The 20,112-nt window shown below is 40.6% G+C and overlaps 1 protein-coding gene across 3 annotated transcripts; it reads left to right on the plus strand.

The window, feature by feature from the left end:
- The first annotated feature begins 1,497 nt into the window (after positions 1-1,497).
- rnaseh1 (ribonuclease H1) lies at positions 1,498-5,200 on the plus strand. Of its 3 annotated transcripts, XM_083562357.1 has the most exons (9): positions 1,498-1,625; positions 1,830-1,934; positions 2,025-2,134; positions 2,233-2,379; positions 2,508-2,607; positions 2,743-2,797; positions 3,400-3,484; positions 3,639-3,763; positions 4,578-5,200. In XM_083562357.1, the coding sequence occupies exons 2-9, from the start codon at positions 1,867-1,869 to the stop codon at positions 4,659-4,661; spliced, it is 774 nt and encodes a 257-aa protein (XP_083418483.1). In that variant the 5' UTR covers positions 1,498-1,625; positions 1,830-1,866; the 3' UTR covers positions 4,662-5,200. The 3 variants fall into 3 exon arrangements, with proteins under 3 accessions (XP_083418483.1, XP_083418481.1, XP_083418482.1); XM_083562355.1 differs by having other exon boundaries at positions 1,500-1,934; XM_083562356.1 differs by lacking the exon at positions 1,498-1,625 and having other exon boundaries at positions 2,217-2,379.
- The last annotated feature ends 14,912 nt before the right edge of the window (positions 5,201-20,112 follow it).

Below are 20,112 nucleotides of genomic sequence, written 5' to 3' on the forward strand. Positions count from 1 at the left end.
TATATATATATATATATATATATATATATATATATATATATATATATATATATATATATATATATAAAATGTCCCTCCTCAGCACACATCCAAACCATCTCAATCGTGCCTCTTTCACCTTGTGTCCAAAACATCGTACTTGCACGGTCCCTCTAATAAACAAATTTTAATCCAGTTCGTCCTCATCACTCCCAATAAAAATCTCAGCATCTTAAACTCTGCCACCTCCATAGCCTCTACAACATAGCAGGTCTGACTACAGTCTTATAAACTTTCCCTTTCACTCTTGCAGATACCCTTCTATCACAAATCACTCCTGCCACTCTTCTTCATCATGCCTGCACTCATTTCTTCACTTCTCTAACACACTCTCCATTACTTTGCACCCCAGTTGACCCCAGGTACTTAAACTCATCCAAACTGGAAGAAGCTTTGGTTAATTATTTACATCACAAATAACTTTCTTTCGGCATCTCCCATTAGGGGTCGCCACAGCGGATCATTCGTATTTGTGATGCGCATGTTCGATTTGGCAAGTTTTTACGTTGGATGCCCTTCCTAACGCAACCCTCCCCATTTATCCGGGCTAGGGACCGGCACTAAGAGTGCACTGGCTTGTGCAACCCTAATGGCTGGGGTTGGTTCCCTGATCGGGAATCAAACCCTACCTGTGATTTTTTTACAGGGGTTTGTAGACTTGATATTGTTACTATATTATATCTGGAAGTTAAGTCATATCAACTTGACTTCTATCTGGTTGAGTCGAAACGTTTCGTCACTCATCTGAGCAGCTTCTTCAGTCTGAGTGAAGTTGTGGCTGGATTGGACAATTTCAGATGTTCAGATCCAACCAGATAGACGTCCAGTTGACATGAAACAACTTTCAGATAACTGCACCTGGATGACTGAGAATCCTAACAGACACACTGACACAGATCAGGCATAACAATAAGACATTATAACAATATGACAAGTGAAGTGATTATTTGAACACTGATTATTTCTAATTATTAGCACCTGTTAGTGGGTGGGATATATTTGGAAGCAAGTGAACATTTGGTTCTCAAAGTCGATGTGTTAGAAGCAGGTAAACTGGGTAAGAGTAAGGATTTAAGCGAGTTTGACTAAGACAGGCTAAGGCTCATTGATACACGTAGGGAGGGAAGTCTGGCCAGTGTGGTCTAATCCAACAGACAGGCTCCTGTAGCTCAAATTGCTTAATAAGTTAATGCTGATCAGGGCTGTTTCTGCAGCAAAAGGCGACCAACACAATAGTAGGCAGTTGGTCATAATGTTATGCCTGATCGGTGTATATTGTCATTCATACATTCATTCATTTTCTCCCGCTTATCCGTAATTCTGGTCGCGGGGGCAGCAGTCTAAGCAGGCCCCCGCCTTCGACTGCTGCCCAATCCTCATAGCACCGTCCCTTACGGTCCCTCCTGCAGGTGGTGAGCCCACGGGAAGGTGTATATTGTAAATGCTGTGTATTCCAGGCCACTAGGTGCACCAAAGCGTTTCTTAGACTTCGTTATATCTAGACGAAGAAGAAGCAGTGCAGCGTCTGACCTGCTGGATGAGACTGAACTAGACTTGTGTCGCAGCAATTTATTTGTTTACTTCTGGTAAATATTTATTTAGTTGTGTTAAAAAAAAAGTTACCCACTCTTATAGACCCAGATATCCGACATGTTTGGCTAACTAGCTAGCTAACAAGTCTTAGTTTCAGTCAGTGGATTTCAGGGATTTCTTGGTGAACAGTCTGAGTCTGGGTTTGGTTTACTCATGGACTGAGAAGAGGTTATGTTGAGATTGTCCACTGTGTCTAGTCTTTTACGCAGAACTCTGTGTGTCGGTTCTGAGGAAATGAGTAAGAAAGGTAGTTTTTTTTACGCCGTGAGGAAAGGACACAGGCCTGGTGTGTACAAATCATGGTAGGAACCACAAGTTCTTACATTCTCCCTCTAACACATCCGGTTTAATCCTTACATCATGCGTCAATGTCTCTTCCTCTTTCCCCAAAGGGACGAGTGCAAGTTTCAAGTGGACAGATTCCCTGCTGCTCGCTATAAAAAGTTTGCTAATGAAGATGAAGCCTGGGATTTTGTAAGAAATGAGACAAAGTCCACAGAGAGTAATTATCAATCCCTGTATTTACTCTTCCCTGGTTTTCTTATATGGTTGTAATAAAGAAGTAAAGCTCTTTATTGCGCAAGATTTTTGTGTCTGTAGAGTCTGAAGCCACTTTGCCTAGTACAAGTGTTCCTGTTGGCTCTAAGAGGTCCATTGAAGATGATGAGGGTGATGTTGGGGCGAGCAAAAAACGAGCAAAACATGAGCCTTCTGTCGATGAGGAGACTAAAGGACTCACTTGCATGGGTAACGAATTGGAGCTTTATTTTAAGTAAGAGGATCCTTACTTGTTAATCAGCAAGGAGAATTGAAGGCAAGTCTAAACGTGTGTGTGTGTGTGTGTGTGTGTGTGTGTGTGTGTGTTTTGTCTGTAGGAGATGCAGTGGTGGTGTACACAGATGGCTGTTGTACGAACAATGGGAGACATGGAGCTCGTGCAGGGATCGGAGTGTACTGGGGCCCGGATCACCCTCTGTGAGTAACACTCTTTAGTAGAGTCATAAGAAGCATATTTTCTAAACAAAGTTTGTGATTTTAAAGTGTTTAGTAGCAAGTTTGGATTTTTTTCTGAGCCGTTTCATTTGTTCTTTTGCGCTCAATTTCCTGCAGTAACGTTGCAGAGAGGTTATCAGGGAGACAAACCAACCAACGAGCTGAACTACAGGTGAGGATGAGGCTGTCATAATCAGGTCATCTAAAGCGGTTAATCAAGTAAATAAAACGAGGGCCGCTTTCTGTCGACATGGATTCGGCTTGCTCTTTGATTAATTTCAGATTGTAGTTATGATTAATCATCTAATGGCTTTTGATGACAAAGTTAAAACAATACAGCAGTGCTCAGGGTATTGCATACACCAACTTCAATACAGGGAGTCGGAATAGTTTGAGCTTGTATTCAGTTCTAGAAATATTGACTCTCAATTTAAACAATGATGGAAAGAAACCTTCAAATGTTTTTTATTTTTATTTTGTTATTTAAAAAAAATTATTATTTTTTATTTTTTATCTCTAACCAAACTCCTGTATCACAATCATTAGAACCCTTGGATCATATGAACTTTTATATATATATATATATATATATATATATATATATATATATATATATATATATATATATATATATATATATATATATATATATATAAAAGCCCAATAATGCAGTTGGATTTTTTTTTTTTTTTTTTCTTCTCTCACCTCAAGTACGAACATTTTCTGCTTTGTCTGTTTGCTGCTCTTAAATTCTTTTTACATGTCTGATGTCAGGCAGCCTGCAGGGCATTGGAACAAGCCAGAGATATGGACATCAAAAAGCTGGTGCTCTACACAGACAGCAAGTTCACGATTAACGGTTTGTCACTGCCATCTAAATTCATATAAAAGCAGACTTGAAAGCACTTGATCAGTTTTATCATAGTTTTAATAGTTCATGATGTAACACAATCTTCACATTTCACATTTTTAGGGTAGCTCATGTAGTCCTGCATGTTTTCTGCTTAATAAAGGGATTACCAGCTGGGTAAAGAACTGGAAAACCAATGGCTGGAAACTCCGAACAGGTGGTGAGGTGGTCAATAAAGAGGACTTCCAGCAGCTTGATGAACTCAATGAAGAGCTTGATGTTAAATGGGTATGTTTTCTGATACAGTAGGTGTGGTCGCAATCAGATTCAATTAGAACAAATACATTGTGTGTGTGTGTGTGTGTGTATGCATGTCAGTGGAACCCACTTATTTTGACCTCGGTTAACTCGCCAACCCTATTAAGTCTACGTTTTTGAAGTGGAACCGCCAAATTCTCGCTTTGTCTTAGCATTTTTTAATCGGTTATGCCGATTTTTAATTTGTCACCGTACCCTAATATCTCAAGCACAAGGGGCATTTTTGCCACTTAACGTCGGTTATGTTAGAAATCCCCCTGCCACGCCCTCTTCGGCTCAGTGATGCACGTGGGGAGTGAAGGCTGAACCGTGTGGTCTGATCCAACAGATGAGCTGCTGTAGCTCAAATTACTGTAAAAAAATGCATTCTGGTAATGATCGATGGGTCTGAACTGTTTTAGCAGCAAAAGGGGACCAACACAATATGAGGAAGGTGGTCATAATGTTATACCTGACCAGGGGCCGTATGTATGTGTGTGCCCATGTCCAGACCTGTCTGTTCTGTTCCATATAAGGCTAGGTTAGCTTAAAAAAAATCTATTGGAGTAGAAAATGTTGAAATTGACTCACTTTACCATGATGGTGAGACTTTGATCTGTTTCATGTCATTTTTGTATCTACCATCAAAAAGCTGTTCTACCAGTGACAAACTGAACTCTTATTCACTTGAATGGGGATCAAGCCATTCGTCTTTCCACATGATTTTTTTACATCTCTTCCTGCCTCTTCATTAAGTATTACATTAAATGAGATGGTCTAATGTACTGCATTCATTATATTTCAGATGCACGTCCCAGGTCATGCTGGTTATTTGGGAAACGAGGAGGCAGACAGACTCTCCAGAGAAGGAGCATCAAAACCTTATTAGTAGTTGGCTTTAGTTAATAAAGACTGCTGCTGCTGTTGGCACATGAACTCAGGTTAATAATGGTGTTCATGTGTGTCGTCATTGTGTAAAGTCCCTTATCTTTAACATTTTTCATATTTTTTTCCCTTTTTTTAATTTTATTCAAATATCATCGCAAATCTACATGCTTCTTAAAGGAGTTAAATGTTGTTGGGTTTTTTTTAGGGTTTGTGGATACGTTAGCTGTAATTAATGGTCTTTAGACCATATTATGTAATTTATTTATTTCATGGTCCAGTTTATAATGTGGAGTTTTTGACATTGTGAGATCCCACTCACGGAAATACCGCAGTGTAACACCAGATGGCACTAAAGTTTTTTCCTTTGGTTTGGTACTGACTCGAGGCATAACGTGTTATAAAAGAGTGAAAAGAAATGCAAATCAACATTTTAAAGCATTTCTACATCACTTAATTAGTTGTACTGTTACTTTCACCACTAGCAATCTTTTAGGGGGAACCTAAGCTCTGGACTTTTCATTTATTAAATGTTACACCAAACATGGACTTATGTCTGATTACTTAACCTAAGATGTATGATTGTGATGGTTTTTCATAATTTCTTTTTTATATTTCTAGTATGGTAAATGTAAGATGCATATTACAGCATGATGATTGGAAGTACACAGAGCACTGTGACCTCTCGGGTACGAGCTCAGCAGTGAGATGGTGTCCTCTGAGCATCCTGCATTTGTTTCCTGTCTGGCTGGATGAGTGCTCTCTGCAGTAAGTCTGTGTCTAGACACCGATGCTACATGTTAAAATTCTGATGAGCCCTGCAGCAAAGGGGGAGAAGTAAGAAGATATTCTTCTTCATGAGAAGAAGGCAGGTGTGAATCCCAACATGCCTACCAGCATGCTCTGTTCTGATCTCCACTGCAGCGCCTCAGCTCCTCTGGAGGCCTGTGGAGACGTGTACCGTTGATGCTCGGATATGAAGGCAATACCTTTGGGCGAGACTGTGGATTCATATCACTAGCAGGGTGTTGAGCGTGTATCACCTTACCCAGCTAGTAGTTGTCGTTTTGCGCAGAACTCCGTTGTGTGTAACAGACCCAGGTGACATTAGTATACCGTGCTGCAGTCTTTTTGATGGAGCTGAAAGAACTTTAGCTAGAGCTTCAAGCTCAACTCCTTCTGACAGACTGGTGCGTGGCCCGTTCTGGCACGACACACGCATGCAAGCAAATAGCTTTCGAAGAGTTTATGTTCTGAATCATAGATCCCTCCACCTTTCTCTGTTTGATAGTCAGACACCGTGCTAATTCGCCAAAGATGAAGGGAGTGGAGGAGGGGCAGCAAACGTGCTGTCATTAGCGCGCATCTGGTCTCACTGCTCTTCAAACAGTGCCTCGCAGCTGACTCGGCTCCTCCAACCTGGGAGCAGAAAGTGTAGGGGAATTTCCGATAATGAATCCAGTGCGAGGCCTGCTTTTATTATTTTTTGCCATAACATCAATGGCGGTGCCCCGCTGTGCAGGCACGTGGAGTCACAATCAAGCACATTGGCACATCATAACCGAGCAGACATCTGTTTCCATGACAGCTGTCTGGAGCAACATCAGCATAAGTAACTCCCGCCTCAGAACTTAGCCTGACTGTTTGATATCTCTAGTGAAATAGAGAGGAAGAGAATTCTGTTAGGAAGGTAGGCTGGTGTGGTGTTTGGTTGCACTAATGTAGAAAAGGAAGTTTGAAGCTAGCATGATCAGAAACCTGAGCGGTGAGTGAACCAAATCTTGTAGAAAAGCTACTTGAGAGGAGAGAGAAGCAATACAGATACTGCTATGGGTTGTGAAGCTTGGTGGGAATAAATCTGGGAGGAAGCAATCTCGGTGCCCCTTCGGCAGCTCTGAGTGAAACATACAAGAGGTTCGGCTCGGGCCACTTAATCTGTGTAAATGCTTTGCTCCGGACCTGTTCTGCCAGGGGTTGTGCTTTTCCCTGCCTGACCTGCATATAGCTGTGAGGTGGACTGTTACACACAGAAATGAAACCTGACCTAATTTACCCAGATTGTTTCATTTGTTATTGTTGCACCATATAGCGATATCTTTGTTGCCATCTGATAATCACACCTATATGTCTATTTTAAAGATCAGAGCCCAGATGTAGTCTGCATTTACTGTTCTATTAACCTCTACTGTTCCAGAAAAGCTTTATACTGGATCAAAGGGAGTAGTTAAGGAATTTCCTCCTATGGACACTATAGCATTATTAAGGTAAGGCACATCATTAATGTTCCAGTTCATCCCAAAGGTATTTAGTGAGGTTGAAGGGCTCTGTGCAGGTCACTCATGTTCTTTCACTCTAGCCTTAACAAACCATACAGAGCATACAAAGATAGAAATCTTTCTTAAGTTTGAGCCTATAAGATGTTTCAGTAAACACTGATCAGGCATAACAATATAACCCCCTCCTAATAGTGTGTTCCTGACTCGTCGAGCATTAACAGCATTAACTTCTTCAGCAATTTAAGCTACAGAAGCTTGTCTGTTGTTCATTGGACCTAACAGTCCAGCCTTCGCTTTCCATGTGCATCAGTGAGCCTCGGCCCCCCATAACCCTGTCGCCGGTTCATCACTGTTCCTTCCTTTTTTCTGCTTCTAACACATGAACTTTGAGGATAAAATGTTCGCTTGCTGCCTAATAGATCCGACCCACTAACAGGGGTCATGATGAAGAGATAATCAGTGTTATTCACTCACTGGTCATAATGTTATTGTGTCATAGTTATTCCTAGATGGTGTATGTGCAATGAACGCATTGGGTTCTGTGTGGGTTCTGTGTGGCCTGCTTGCCACCTCACTGTTTGTGATTAGCTCATCAATTCATCACTCAGGTGAAACCTGCTGCATCCAGTTAACATTTTGAGAAAAATAAATCTTACTGCCTGTAAAGTATTTTGGGTTTAGGGAAGATTTGAAGGTAAATTCTGTCTAAAGTCTATATACAGTTCTGTGTGTGTAAAAATCCTTGTGCCTGTCTGGTAACAATATCATGGGTAAAGTTGCTGTGATTTACAATTTCCCCCAATACTGATGTTTGATGGGAACATTACCTGTGTCTGCAGAATATTGTGCATTGTGCTCCAGCCACGTAATTGGATAACTGAATAAATGTATTGGTGTTTTTATCAAAGTGGATGGGGGTGTATATTGAGAATGACTGTAAGATACTGCCAATGAAAATCTTATCAGAAAGAAAATCAAAAGGTTTATGTATTGTCAAATGAAAAGACATGACACAAGGGATACCGATAATTGACATTAGGGCACAACCGCCAGAAACCCCCTTGCTGGTCTGGAATAACTTTCAGAGGGCCAGTTAACTCCATAATCTATTAAACTGTTGACAAAATGTCCAGGTCTGGAAGTCTGGAGGAATACTGAATTCTCTCACTTGGTGTTTTGACGATGGTGGTTTGATGAGAGTGCTGTCTAATGCATCACTATAAAACATGACATGACATTTAACTGGGTTCAAATCTGGTCCCTGTGAAAGCCAAAGAATATGATTTACACCAGTTTCATACTCATAAAGCAAGGCAGTGAGCCCCCGAATCATTGAACATTGTCATCCTGGAGGAGACCCACTCCCATCAGGTCAGAAATGTTTTATCAGATAGTAAAGTTGATCAGTCAGTAGAATCTTTAATGATTTTTCTAAGAGGATGACTAGATCTAAATCATGAAAACAAAACAAAAAAATTTCCCAGAGGAGCCACAGGTAAAGACACTGGCATATAATTTGGGGCAAATAAAGATATGAAATGTAGATGTTAAAATTAGCTTTAAAATAATATAAATATTATTATTTTATATATATATATATATATATATATATATATATATATATATATATATATATATATATATAGTGAGGAAAATAAGTATTTGAACACCCTGCTATTTTGCAAGTTCTCCCACTTAAAAATCATGCAGGGGTCTGAAATTGTCATCGTAGGTGCATGTCCACTGTGAGAGACATAATCTAAAAAAAAAATCCAGAAATCACAATGTATGATTTTTTTTTTTTTTACTATTTATTTGTATGATACAGCTGCAAATAAGTATTTGAACACCTGAGAAAGTCAATGTTAATATTTGTTTGTTTGCAATTACAGAGGTCAAACGTTTCCTGTAGTTTATCACCAGGTTTGCACACACTGCAGGAGGGATTTTGGCCCACTCCTCCACACAGATCTTCTCTAGAGCAGTCAGGTTTCTGGCCTGTCGCTGAGAAACACGGAATTTGAGCTCCCTCCAAAGATTCTCTATTGGGTTTAGGTCTGGAGACTGGCTAGGCCACACCAGAACCTTGATATGCTTCTTACAGAGCCAATCCTTGGTTATCCTGGCTGTGTGCTTCGGGTCATTGTCATGTTGGAAGACCCAGCCTCGACCCATCTTTAATGCTCTAACTGAGGGAAGGAGGTTGTTCCCCAAAATCTCGCAATACATGGCCCCGGTCATCCTCTCCTTAATACAGTGCAGTCGCCCTGTCCCATGTGCAGAAAAACACCCCCAAAGCATGATGTTACCACCCCCATGCTTCACAGTAGGGATGGTGTTCTTGGGATGGTACTCATCAGTCTTCTACCTTCAAACACGTTTAGTGGAATTATGACCCAAAAGTTCTATTTTGGTCTCATCTGACCACATGACTTTCTCCCATGACTTCTCTGGATCATCCAAATGGTCATTGGCAAACTTAAGACGTGCCTGGACATGTGCTGGTTTAAGCAGGGGAACCTTCCGTGCCATGCATGATTTCAAACCATGACGTCTTAGTGTATTACCAACAGTAACCTTGGAAACGGTGGTCCCAGCTCTTTTCAGGTCATTGACCAGCTCCTCCCGTGTAGTTCTGGGCTGATTTCTCACCTTCCTTGGGATCATTGAGACCCCACGAGGTGAGATCTTGCATGGAGCCCCAGTCCGAGGGAGATTGACAGTCATGTTTATCTTCTTCCATTTTCTAATGATTGCTCCAACAGTGGACCTTTTTCACCAAGCTGCTTGGCAATTTCCCCGTAGCCCTTTCCAGCCTTGTGGAGGTGTACAATTTTGTCTCTAGTTTCTTTGGACAGCTCTTTGGTCTTGGCCATGTTAGTAGTTGGATTCTTACTGATTGTATGGGGTGGACAGGTGTCTTTAAGCAGCTAACGACCTCAAACAGGTGCATCTAATTTAGGATAATAAATGTAGTGGGGGTGGACATTTTAAAGGCAGACTAACAGGTCTTTGAGGGTCAGAATTCTAGCTGATAGACAGGTGTTCAAATACTTATTTGCAGCTGTATCATACAAACAAATAGTTTAAAAATCATATATTGTGATTTCTGGATTTTTTATTTTTAGATTGTCTCTCACAGTTGACATGCACCTACGATGACAATTTTAGACCCCTCCATGATTTCTAAGTGGGAGAACTTGCAAAATAGCAGGGTGTTCAAATACTTATTTTCCTCACTGTATATATTAAAACATCAAATTGTTTGTGATACTGGTATTATCAGTGTTTTCCCCCTTTCTATGTGCAAGTTTGCATCCTACAATAATTTGTCAGTTTCAAACTGAGCTTTACTGAGGTTAATTCACATTTGATTGGACTGTTTTAGCAATTTTAAATTCGCTTTCTATGAGTTCCACCACTTTCAAATTCAACTTTAACCCCTGTATAACCCCTGTAATAACCCATCCAGAGTGTATCCTGGCATTCTGCCTGATGTCCTCGAGATCTACTTTAACCCTGAACATGATAAAGTGGTTAGTGAAGATGGATGAATGAATTTAAAATAGATTTCATGAAAAATTGCAATTGTTGAACCTATAAAACCCACATACTTTTTAAAGCATTTGTTCATCGATCAATAAGTGGGTTTTGTTGCATGATGGTAAATAAAGAAAAAGTAGCGAGATCAGTGAAAACTGTGTTTAACTACAGTCTGGCCAGTACATGTTGTTATCCTGTGCAGAGATCAGCTTGGCAGACTCTCGCTTGCCCTTGACCATGAATCTGGGGAGAGAAACGGAGAGCAAGTCAGGACAAGGTGAAGAACAAATGGTGCCATTAAAGGAAGCAGCTGCTTACTGGAGCTGTGGTTGCTCTGGCCGACCCTTCTATCCTTAATGATGGCAAGGTCAGCTGGGCAGCTCTGCTCTCCACCACTCTGCACAACTCAACCATCCATCAGCTCAACACTTCTCATTATGCAGGGGTGCTCTAACCAGGCGTGAGATATAATTACCATGATGGGAGAGGCCTCTGTGTATGGATCAGTGGCACACGGATTGAAGGACTGAGCTTGATCCTCTCACTCCTCTCTCTGTGTGTGTGTGTGTGTGTCTGTGGAATCCTCCCATTCATTGTCTTCACTAAAATGTGCAATGAAGCTGATCATAATTATAAAGAAGACAGCAGCCTGCGTAAACCTTTGGACCAAAAAATAGCTGCAATTGTTCATGCTGGCAGAGACCAACACTCGACTGACTTGACTCTGATTGAGGCAGAAATGGCAGCGTGGGATTTTGTCTCTCCATGGCGCTTGAGTTTGAAGCATTTTAATTTTGTTAGCAATAATACTGCTGGGCTGCATTAAAGCGTTAAATTGTGCTAATGTTCATCCCCTGGCACTTGTGCCGCTTTGGAAAATAAACTCTTAATTGCCACAGTCCAATCCACATGTGAGCATGGTTTACTGGAGGGCGGTGGTCCTCTATAAACCAGTGTTCAATACAAAGTAGAAGTCTTAAAGATAAAGGCATAGAATAAAATTGCAAAAGGAATATTCGGTATATAAAGATGAAGCAGGCTGGAAAATGTTAAACGACCTTCACTAAGTAAAACAAGGACAAAGATCACGAAAGCTTACAATGGAGTCTGAAATTGGAAGCCACTCACCAAAAGGGGAATATCACCTGAGAAATGAGAAAATGGACCAAGGAAAGAAAGAAAGAAAGAAGACTGTCTTAATGGGGAGTTTGAGGTTGTCAAATCTCCTAGAAACCATTATGAACAGCTCAGTGGTGCCCCCTGCCTACTGTCTGGGGAATTTCCTGTTATTTGAACTGACTCATCCATCAAATGTCTCTCTCTATTTTTCTTTCTTTCTACTCCTCATCTCCTCTGTTCCTTCCCAGAAAACAATAAAGCGTCGCTGTGACAAGACATCTATACAGGCTCTGCTTCCATAACACAAGCTGGCTTTGAGGATTCAGAGAGAGACAGAGAGAGAGAGAGTAGCCAGAGAACACTGCATCTCATCAGCAAACAGCAGGGGCTGCCTTCAATTTAATTAGCCTCCCACGAGATCCTCACCTGACGGCATCAGCCCGAATGGATTTGTGTATATGTTGTGCACGGTATTGAATATTTGAAGTGGAGATCAAATGGGTGTCCGCAGTTGATTTAAGGTTATGAGCAATGAAAGATTGTCCCTTTTTTCTTTTGACTGGATGTCTCAGAAGGATGCCAAGGCAGAGATGAGGAGGAAAAGTAAGAGAGACAGGTAGAGAGACTGCTTTCAGACTGCAGCTGACTGCACCATGAAGGCTAATCTCTCTCTCTCTCTCTCTCTCTCTCTCTCTCTCTCTCTCTCTCTCTCTCTCTCTCTCTCTCTCTCTCTCTTCTGTGTCTGACTCTCTCTCGTCACCCCACCTCTCTCAAATTCCATTTCCTTTGTGAGATGAGTCAGACCAGACGAAGGTTTGTTGTGCCACATTTTCTGTCTCGTTGGAGCATGGCCTTCTGGAACTGCAGATGCCCTCTGAACACACACACACGCAGCACAGCAGCTTGATGCAAAATGGAGCAGTCGAGGTGCGTGGCAGGGAGTGATTCACCAGCAGCCCCTAAAGAAGACCTTGTGGGACTATTAGAATGAACTGTGCCTTTGTGCCATCATCCCCATTCACACACGCATACATCACGCTACTGTGAATACACACTGTGTGTGTTTGTGTATCAGAGCAAACTCAGTGAGGGCCAGCGTTCCACGTTTTGGTTACACAGAAAATCCTTATCCAACCATTCTCCCCCACCACACCTGAGAGATGGCTCATTGGTGCCTGCATTGCCCCTGGAGCCACAGTGCCCACCACTGCTTAATCATAAGAGAGAAAAAAAGTAGGATGGATTCATGAGACACATCTCTCAATACTGAGCCTGTGCCATCTGCTGAGCTTGGCAGCTTGCAGTGTCTGTGGGTGAAGCGCAACACTGTCCATTTCTTTCGCTATTACCTACTGCCCATGAGCGGGCTGCATGCACAGTGTCTACATGCACAAAGTATTTCTAATCCTTTTTTTGTTTGTTATTTCATATACTTCCATTTTATATATTCATCTTAAATAGATATACGTGACATTACACATAATCGTTATACAGGTTCCTGTGATGGATTCACAATTTCCAGTCCCCCATAAATGTTCAGTGAGATTCTAATCAGGAGGTAGACCATCAAGGCCTTCAATTCTGGCTGTATGATTGTCTTTTTTGCCAGATTTAGTTTTTTTTGAGAAATCTTCCTCTTGTATTCCCCTGGTACCTCTGTCCATTCATGTTTGCTTTGATGCCATGGAATGCCTCGGTATATTAGCAGAGAAGCCGATTCCTATCCAGATGCTCCCACCACCGCATTTCACTGTAGCTGTGGCTGTGTTTGGATTGTACCTAAAAACCCTTTCTTCTCCAAACATGATGTGCTGAATTATTGCCGCACTGTTACGTTTTTATAGTTTAGTTTGATACTGATTTGTTTAAATGCTTTCAGACAAACATTTCTGTGATTTGTTTTTCATCCTGCAACCATTTTCAATTCTATTCTCAGATTCCGTATCATTAGTCTGAGAGTGTGTAGGGAGGTCTTGTGTGTTGTGTCTATCCTTTGGATGATTAGCTGTGGTTTCATGGTTCCTTCTTACCAAAGTATTATGGTACCAATTGTACTGATAGATACGTGTAATGTTTTTGCTGTTTGCCTTGTAGCTTCAAGCATCAAAACAGTGTTGTTTGATTTTGTTGTCCCTGAGAAGTGCTTGAAGGTGTAGGAAGCCTCTTCAGTGTTGCAACTCATGTGAAACTTCGTCCAGGTGCAATTTCCACATGATTTCTTTTGGCAGAATTTACAGTATATCTATTATTTATAGATGTATGCAGATATAAACCATAGGTACCATTGAAGTACCATAGTAAAGCTATAGTGTACCAGAGTAAATAAAAAAAAAAAGGACAGTATTGTGTATTAATTGGAATTACTGGAGTTTAAGCAGTATGTGGAGTGTATGGGGCAGTGTTGGAAGCATTAGGTCATTCACCTGCCACCCATTTATCAGCCAATGCCACCAAGCCCCACAGCTCCTCTGTCACCTTGACAACACAGTCCACAGCAGCCTGCCCTGCATGGAACCTAGCTATTGATCGCTCTCTCTCTCTCTCTCTCTCTCTCTCTCTCTCTCTCTCTCTCTCTCTCTCTCTCTCTCTCTCTCTCTCTCCCCCCAACTAGCTTTTTTGCATTAATTTGTTCCCCCTGTCATTTCTTTATTCCTGTTTTTATTATTCTCTCTATCTTTATATTCCCACTCTGATTTCTTTAGCTCTGAATGTACCCAGGAATGTGCATGTATATTTTCATTCTGTGTATGAACGTGCACTGCATTCTTTGCGTTAAGACCAGTTTTAACCAAATATTATGGTCAAACGCAGTCTTTAGCTTTTTTTTTTTCCCGCTCCTTTTCTCTCTCAAGCAGCAGAGACTTGGCACCATTCCCAGTCTTAAGTCAGCCTAGCATGGAAGCCAAGAGGGAGTTGAGTGGCACTGCCAGCTAAGGGCACTGCGGCATTTCAGCTGAAGTGTCACTGAGGTGTGTGGATTGGAAAGGGTGCCGCCATTAAATGATTTTGTCGCTAATGAAAAGAGAAATACAGCGTTTTTGTATACAACAGTCCACACGCATATACAGTAAATGCACATTAAACCTTTACCCTCACTCACAATCTCATAATCATGAGCACACTCATGCATATACGCATCCATGCCCTGTCACTTACCCCTTTACCAGTAGAGAGCAACTCAAAAACAAAGTTCTTTTGTTGAAGATTTAAAAGCTGCACATTTGCATAAATTCATAATTGCCACTAATTTCATTATTACCCTGTTTGGATCACTCTCTCTCTCTCTCTCTCTCTCTCTCTCTCTCTCTCTCTCTCTCTCTCTCTCTCGCTCTCGCCCTTACTTCAGAAGTAATGCCACCCTGCGTGGTCACATGATTAAATGTGGTTTATAGACAGACAATTGCATGTTAGAGGAAACAATATCTTTCAGTCAGACAAAGTTGGAATGCTAGAGATCAATGAAGGACTCCTGTTTACATTCCACCTGTATTGATTTGCAGTATGAAGAGATACACATCTGTCAGAGAGTCATAATAGTAGATGATGAGAGCCTTCACGTCTCCAGCCAGCAGGGGGAGGCTCTGTGAGGCGGGTTGTGCCTTTCGGCTCCATCCTTATTCGTTTTAGTTAGCATTCAGCCCCTGTCTGCTCACTTCTTAAGTTGCAGCTGGCCTCCTTCCTGCCTCACACGAAATTCAGTCCAGCTCAGAAATTGTCAATAAACCTTCCACAGGCTCTTTTCTTGTTCTCTGTCTCTGCATTTACTTCAAAGTATAATATCGTTGAAGGGAAGGGAATGTGATAATGACTCCAAGGATCCCAAATAGCCCCAGAGAACCTTCTGAGAATTAAAACTGTCCAGGAGACACATTGTAAGCCAGACAAGGGTCAGAAATTCCTGCTGTATCTACCATTGTAAAAAGATGGAAGTTTATTTTATTAAGTCTTCTGGTTTATATCTATAAATTACTAAAAGAAGACTTTTTTTTTTTTTTTTTTTTTTTTTTTTACTTTACTTTAATGAAATCAAGACAATTTTGTAAACTATCCTTCCAGCCACACCAGCCAAATAAATGCAGACCTAGCATAAATCATTTCCGTTTACAGCTAAGCTGCTTGTCATACCAGCTCTCATTCCATTTTTAGGAATCTTAAGACCTTTTGTCATCTGGAAAACCCATTTTGTGTTGAGGTAAGCTGAGGTGAGATGAGAAGAGCTAAGATAAGCTGTCACTCCAGATAATACAATAAATTTAGCTACTGAGGTATACCTGCATAGTGTGTTTTTTCAAAGTCAAATTACTGCATGTACAATCTCATTTAGGAATCTAGAATGTGATCAGAGGTGTCCAGTGGAATTCTTGTTTGGTCTGTCTGAAATAGCATAGAACAAACTTTTCTTTCTCCCTCATCCTGGCACCGTTTTTTTTCAAATTATCCAGGTTTAATAGAATATTCGTGTCAATGGATTATCCATTTGAATGTGTTTGTCTGGCCACAGCTCTGTATATCTGCTATTTCTGTGTAAGCATTATTTTACTGCTTTGTATAATAATGTGTATGAATTTACATAAAATAAAATGTTAAGTATTAGGTATAAGTTCACAATCTCACATTTGATTCTTTGAATTTTTTTTTGTCACAACGATATTTTTTTTATACCTGTTTTAAACACAAAGACAATGATTATTAACAATTTACTTTTTTTTGACAATTATACAACAAATGAGTAGTCACAATGTGTGGTTTCCCTGTAGATCACCACATTCATTGGCAGTACCTGCTGCTAGACTGATATTAATTTAAACAACTGTAGTTAAGTTCTCAATGATAACAACTGTGGAGAATAAATTAGTATGTTATTCACATGGTTTAACGGGTCATTCATCCCACAGCAGATGAATTTTGGCCAACATGGTAATAAATGCTAGTTTATGTCATTAATTTAGTAATAGCCAATATTGTTTTGCAAAATTTTGAATGTGGATTTATACTATTACCATTTATTTATTGAATTGATCAGGTTTGATGTAAAACCTGACTGGTGTATATATGTGTTTTTTTTATTTAGTTTTTTTTTAGAATCTATATACAGTGTTTTAGTATTAATGCAAGTTAAATCACATCAGCGGCAAGTTTGAGGTCTTTGTTATAAATTTGAGTTGTAAGAAACAAACCCCCTGGACTTCAGATCAATAATTGTGTAACACTTGCGTCCCAAATGCCCAAAGTTTAAAGACAGTTTAGCGTGAGAGTCATGACAGTGATAGTGTGCATGACGTGAGGAACAGCACTTTAGTGACAGGTACTGTCTGAACATTCGGTTTGCATGCTCGTTTTGATGAAGCTACCTACCGACTCACAGCTGTTTCCTCACCGAAACTGGCGGTTTCACTTATTCCAGAGAACATTGGATCATGCTGCAAGCCATGTGTTCCTCAATCTTCTCCTTCCATTATTTCTCCATCTCTTCTAGTTACATCAAAATCATTAATAAATAAATACAAATATAATTTAAAAACAGAAACGTGCCCAGACGTAAAGTGTTTTTAATGTAACGTGCAGGTTATACGACAGGACCTGACAGGACCTCAGGAATAAATGGATCATCCGCTGAGGAAGTTATTCGTATGTAGCTGAATAATATAATCGATGTTAGCTCTCTTATAGGTGTACAGACTTTCTGATCACTGTCATTTAGGTCACTGGTGCTTTGTTAGAGAACCGTGTGCCTTTAAATGTTACTCAGAGAGTGAGTGCAAGAGTGAGGGAGAGATTAGGGATGGTGTCGCTGCAGGGCTCCAAGGATTGATTGATGGCAGCCGTATTTACGCCATCAGGTTCGCTGTATGCAGCCAAAATGGCTGCCTGTTCCCACAGAGAGTACAGACGCCCCCCACCAGTACGGCAGACTAAAAAGCACACCGACTTTGAATCATAATGAAAAGGGAAATAAGAGCAAAACTTAGGCATACTGTGAGACTCAGACAGGGAAATAGAAAGAGTAGGAAATGGTGGGACGGATGGAGATTTTTAGGTCATCGAATGACCTTTAATAACTTGACAACAATATGAAAGCCTCAAATCTAATAAATCTAAGGAATTCCACAAGGGAAAGATAGGGTTCATAGAGTGTAGGAGGCTTCCCCAGACCTATCTATCTATCTATCTATCTATCTATCTATCTATCTATCTATCTATCTATCTATCTATCTATCTATCTATCCATCCATCCATCCATCCATCCATCCATCCATCTTTCAATCACAAACCTATTATTTGGTTCTTCCCACAGCCCTACAAAGTGACTTCTCACTTTACATTTATATTTACAGCATTTGGCAGACACCCTTATCAAGAGCGACTCACAGAAGTTCTTTGTAGTCTCTATCAAAAGCACCCTCATGCTAGTTCACCAGGTCAGAGACTAAAAGTACCATCAGTCTAAAAAACTCTTTTGGGAAGGTTGGTGATATTTTGTTTTCAAGATACTCAAGACGTACCCTTTAGAAAGCTAAGAACTCTCAATGATCAAAAATCTTGCAGAACCACTGAAGTGCTCTTTTAACTATATTAGATATGAAAGTTGTGTAATTCACATCAGGTAAGCATTTGTGTTTCATTTGTGAATTGTCTTTAGTGCTTTCCACATATCGTAAAAAAGTTTTGAGCAAGCTATGACCAAACTTCTAATACAAACCTAATATTAGAGCAAGTCTTTCAGCCACATTGCATCTGTCTGTAACATCATAATCATATTATTTCATAATTTACTATTTAAATAATTTAATTATTCAAGTACAATTCTTTAATGACTTCACTGACCTCTGAATTATGAACGAGAAGCTTTCTGGTATAAGGTACGGTTGTAGGAACTTTTTGTTTCTCCAATTTAGTCATTGCAGTGAGAATAGAAAGCAAATGCGATGTATTTAGTAATACAAGGTGGTTTTTAAAAAGTTTCAAGACTAGCTTTTGTTTTCAAAGATCTACATTCTACCTTCACAGTAGTCACGTTGTACAGCAAAACAGCAATGTTGTCAAAACGGTGAACTTTGAGCCCGACCTTCATCTTCAGGAAGAGGGCAAATTCGGCAGAAGTCAAATTTGGCGATTAAGGTGGGTGCGAAAGTGAAATCAAGTTGTTTCTGGCAAGAAACTCACGTGTGAGGAGAGCTCGTGGTTTACGTGGTTAGAATAGCAAATGTGGTAGCGCACATGTTCAGAATAGCACCAGTTACACAGCTCCTGATGTACACAGGACAATGTCTTTTGGCACACTGACTTTTAAAGGTCAGTGCTCCCTTTGACTGTGTGTGTGTGTGTGTGTGTGTGTGTGTGTGTGTGTGTGTGTGTGTGTGTGTGTGTGTGTGTGTGTGCGTGCGTGTGCGTGCAGCTTTGTGCTGCCATCTGTTGGCGGGTTACAAAACTAGGCCCCAACTTTTTGAAACCACCTCCTAGATTTGATGAATGAAACCGAAGGCCACTAAATTAGCATGTCCTTATTCACCATATAGAATATTGCACATGTCTTTTGAATTTATTCATTTGGCGAGTTCACCCTACATGTCTCTTTCCAACTTGTAATTTCAGAAATGATAATGTATTAGAAGGAGTGCTTTTCATGTAAAACGTGCAGAAGATTAAAGAAAATGAATCAACACCTCAACATCAGAAATAAGCCTGAACAAGCTTAATGATATAAACCAGTGCAGCTTTCAGCCCCCAAAATCTAAGACTGTAGTTAGAGGTAATGAAAAGTCGTTCCTAGAGCTACAATTAGGGGACCTGAGGATTATCTCTAGTCGCAGTAGATTGCAGTATATGAGAGTTTGCTGCAATCTTTGTTTTTTTTAGCAGGCTTAAGTGCAATTGGTTCTGCTGCAGTTAACTCTGTGTGTGTCTCTCTGACTGGTGGTTTTGGGGAGTGTTGGGAGGGTGTGTTAGGAGAGGAAGTGACCTACATAGCACGACTCCCTTGCCTCAGCTGTCGTTTGCATTTCAAGGGATGATGAATAATTTACTGCTCCTCTTCCCCTATGCAAACGTGACAGCCTTCAATAAAATTAACGAATTTAACGAGCCCGAGTGACAATCAGCTCTGCGACACTTAAAAGCTCCCGGTCTGAGCCGCTGATAACGGAGCCTGAGGCGTATAGGTAAAAAAATTACAGTAGTGCCACAGGTGATGCTTTATCAGGAGCAGATCAAACACACTGAGCCACAGGAGCAGAAAAAAAAAATCAGCAGGATTCTGCAGTATGGGAGCTGTTGGTTATTTTCTCATATGTAAAGCATCCACAGCATAAATCCTCTGTAGCAGAGCGGGGTTTCTATTTCAACACCGAGAAGAGCATGACAGCTTGTGTGGGTACGAGTTCAGTCCAAGTCCCAGATCTTTTTCTGTACCAGAACTTCTACCATGTCTCTGTATTCCAGCTATGATGCAATGGTTAGGTTACAGTTTTAGACTCGTGCGTGCACATCGTCAAACGTGCTCACGTCGAGTGCACACAC

Source organism: Silurus aristotelis, assembly GCF_946808225.1.
Source record: "Silurus aristotelis genome assembly, chromosome: 15".
NCBI classification, from domain to species: Eukaryota; Metazoa; Chordata; class Actinopteri; order Siluriformes; family Siluridae; genus Silurus; species Silurus aristotelis.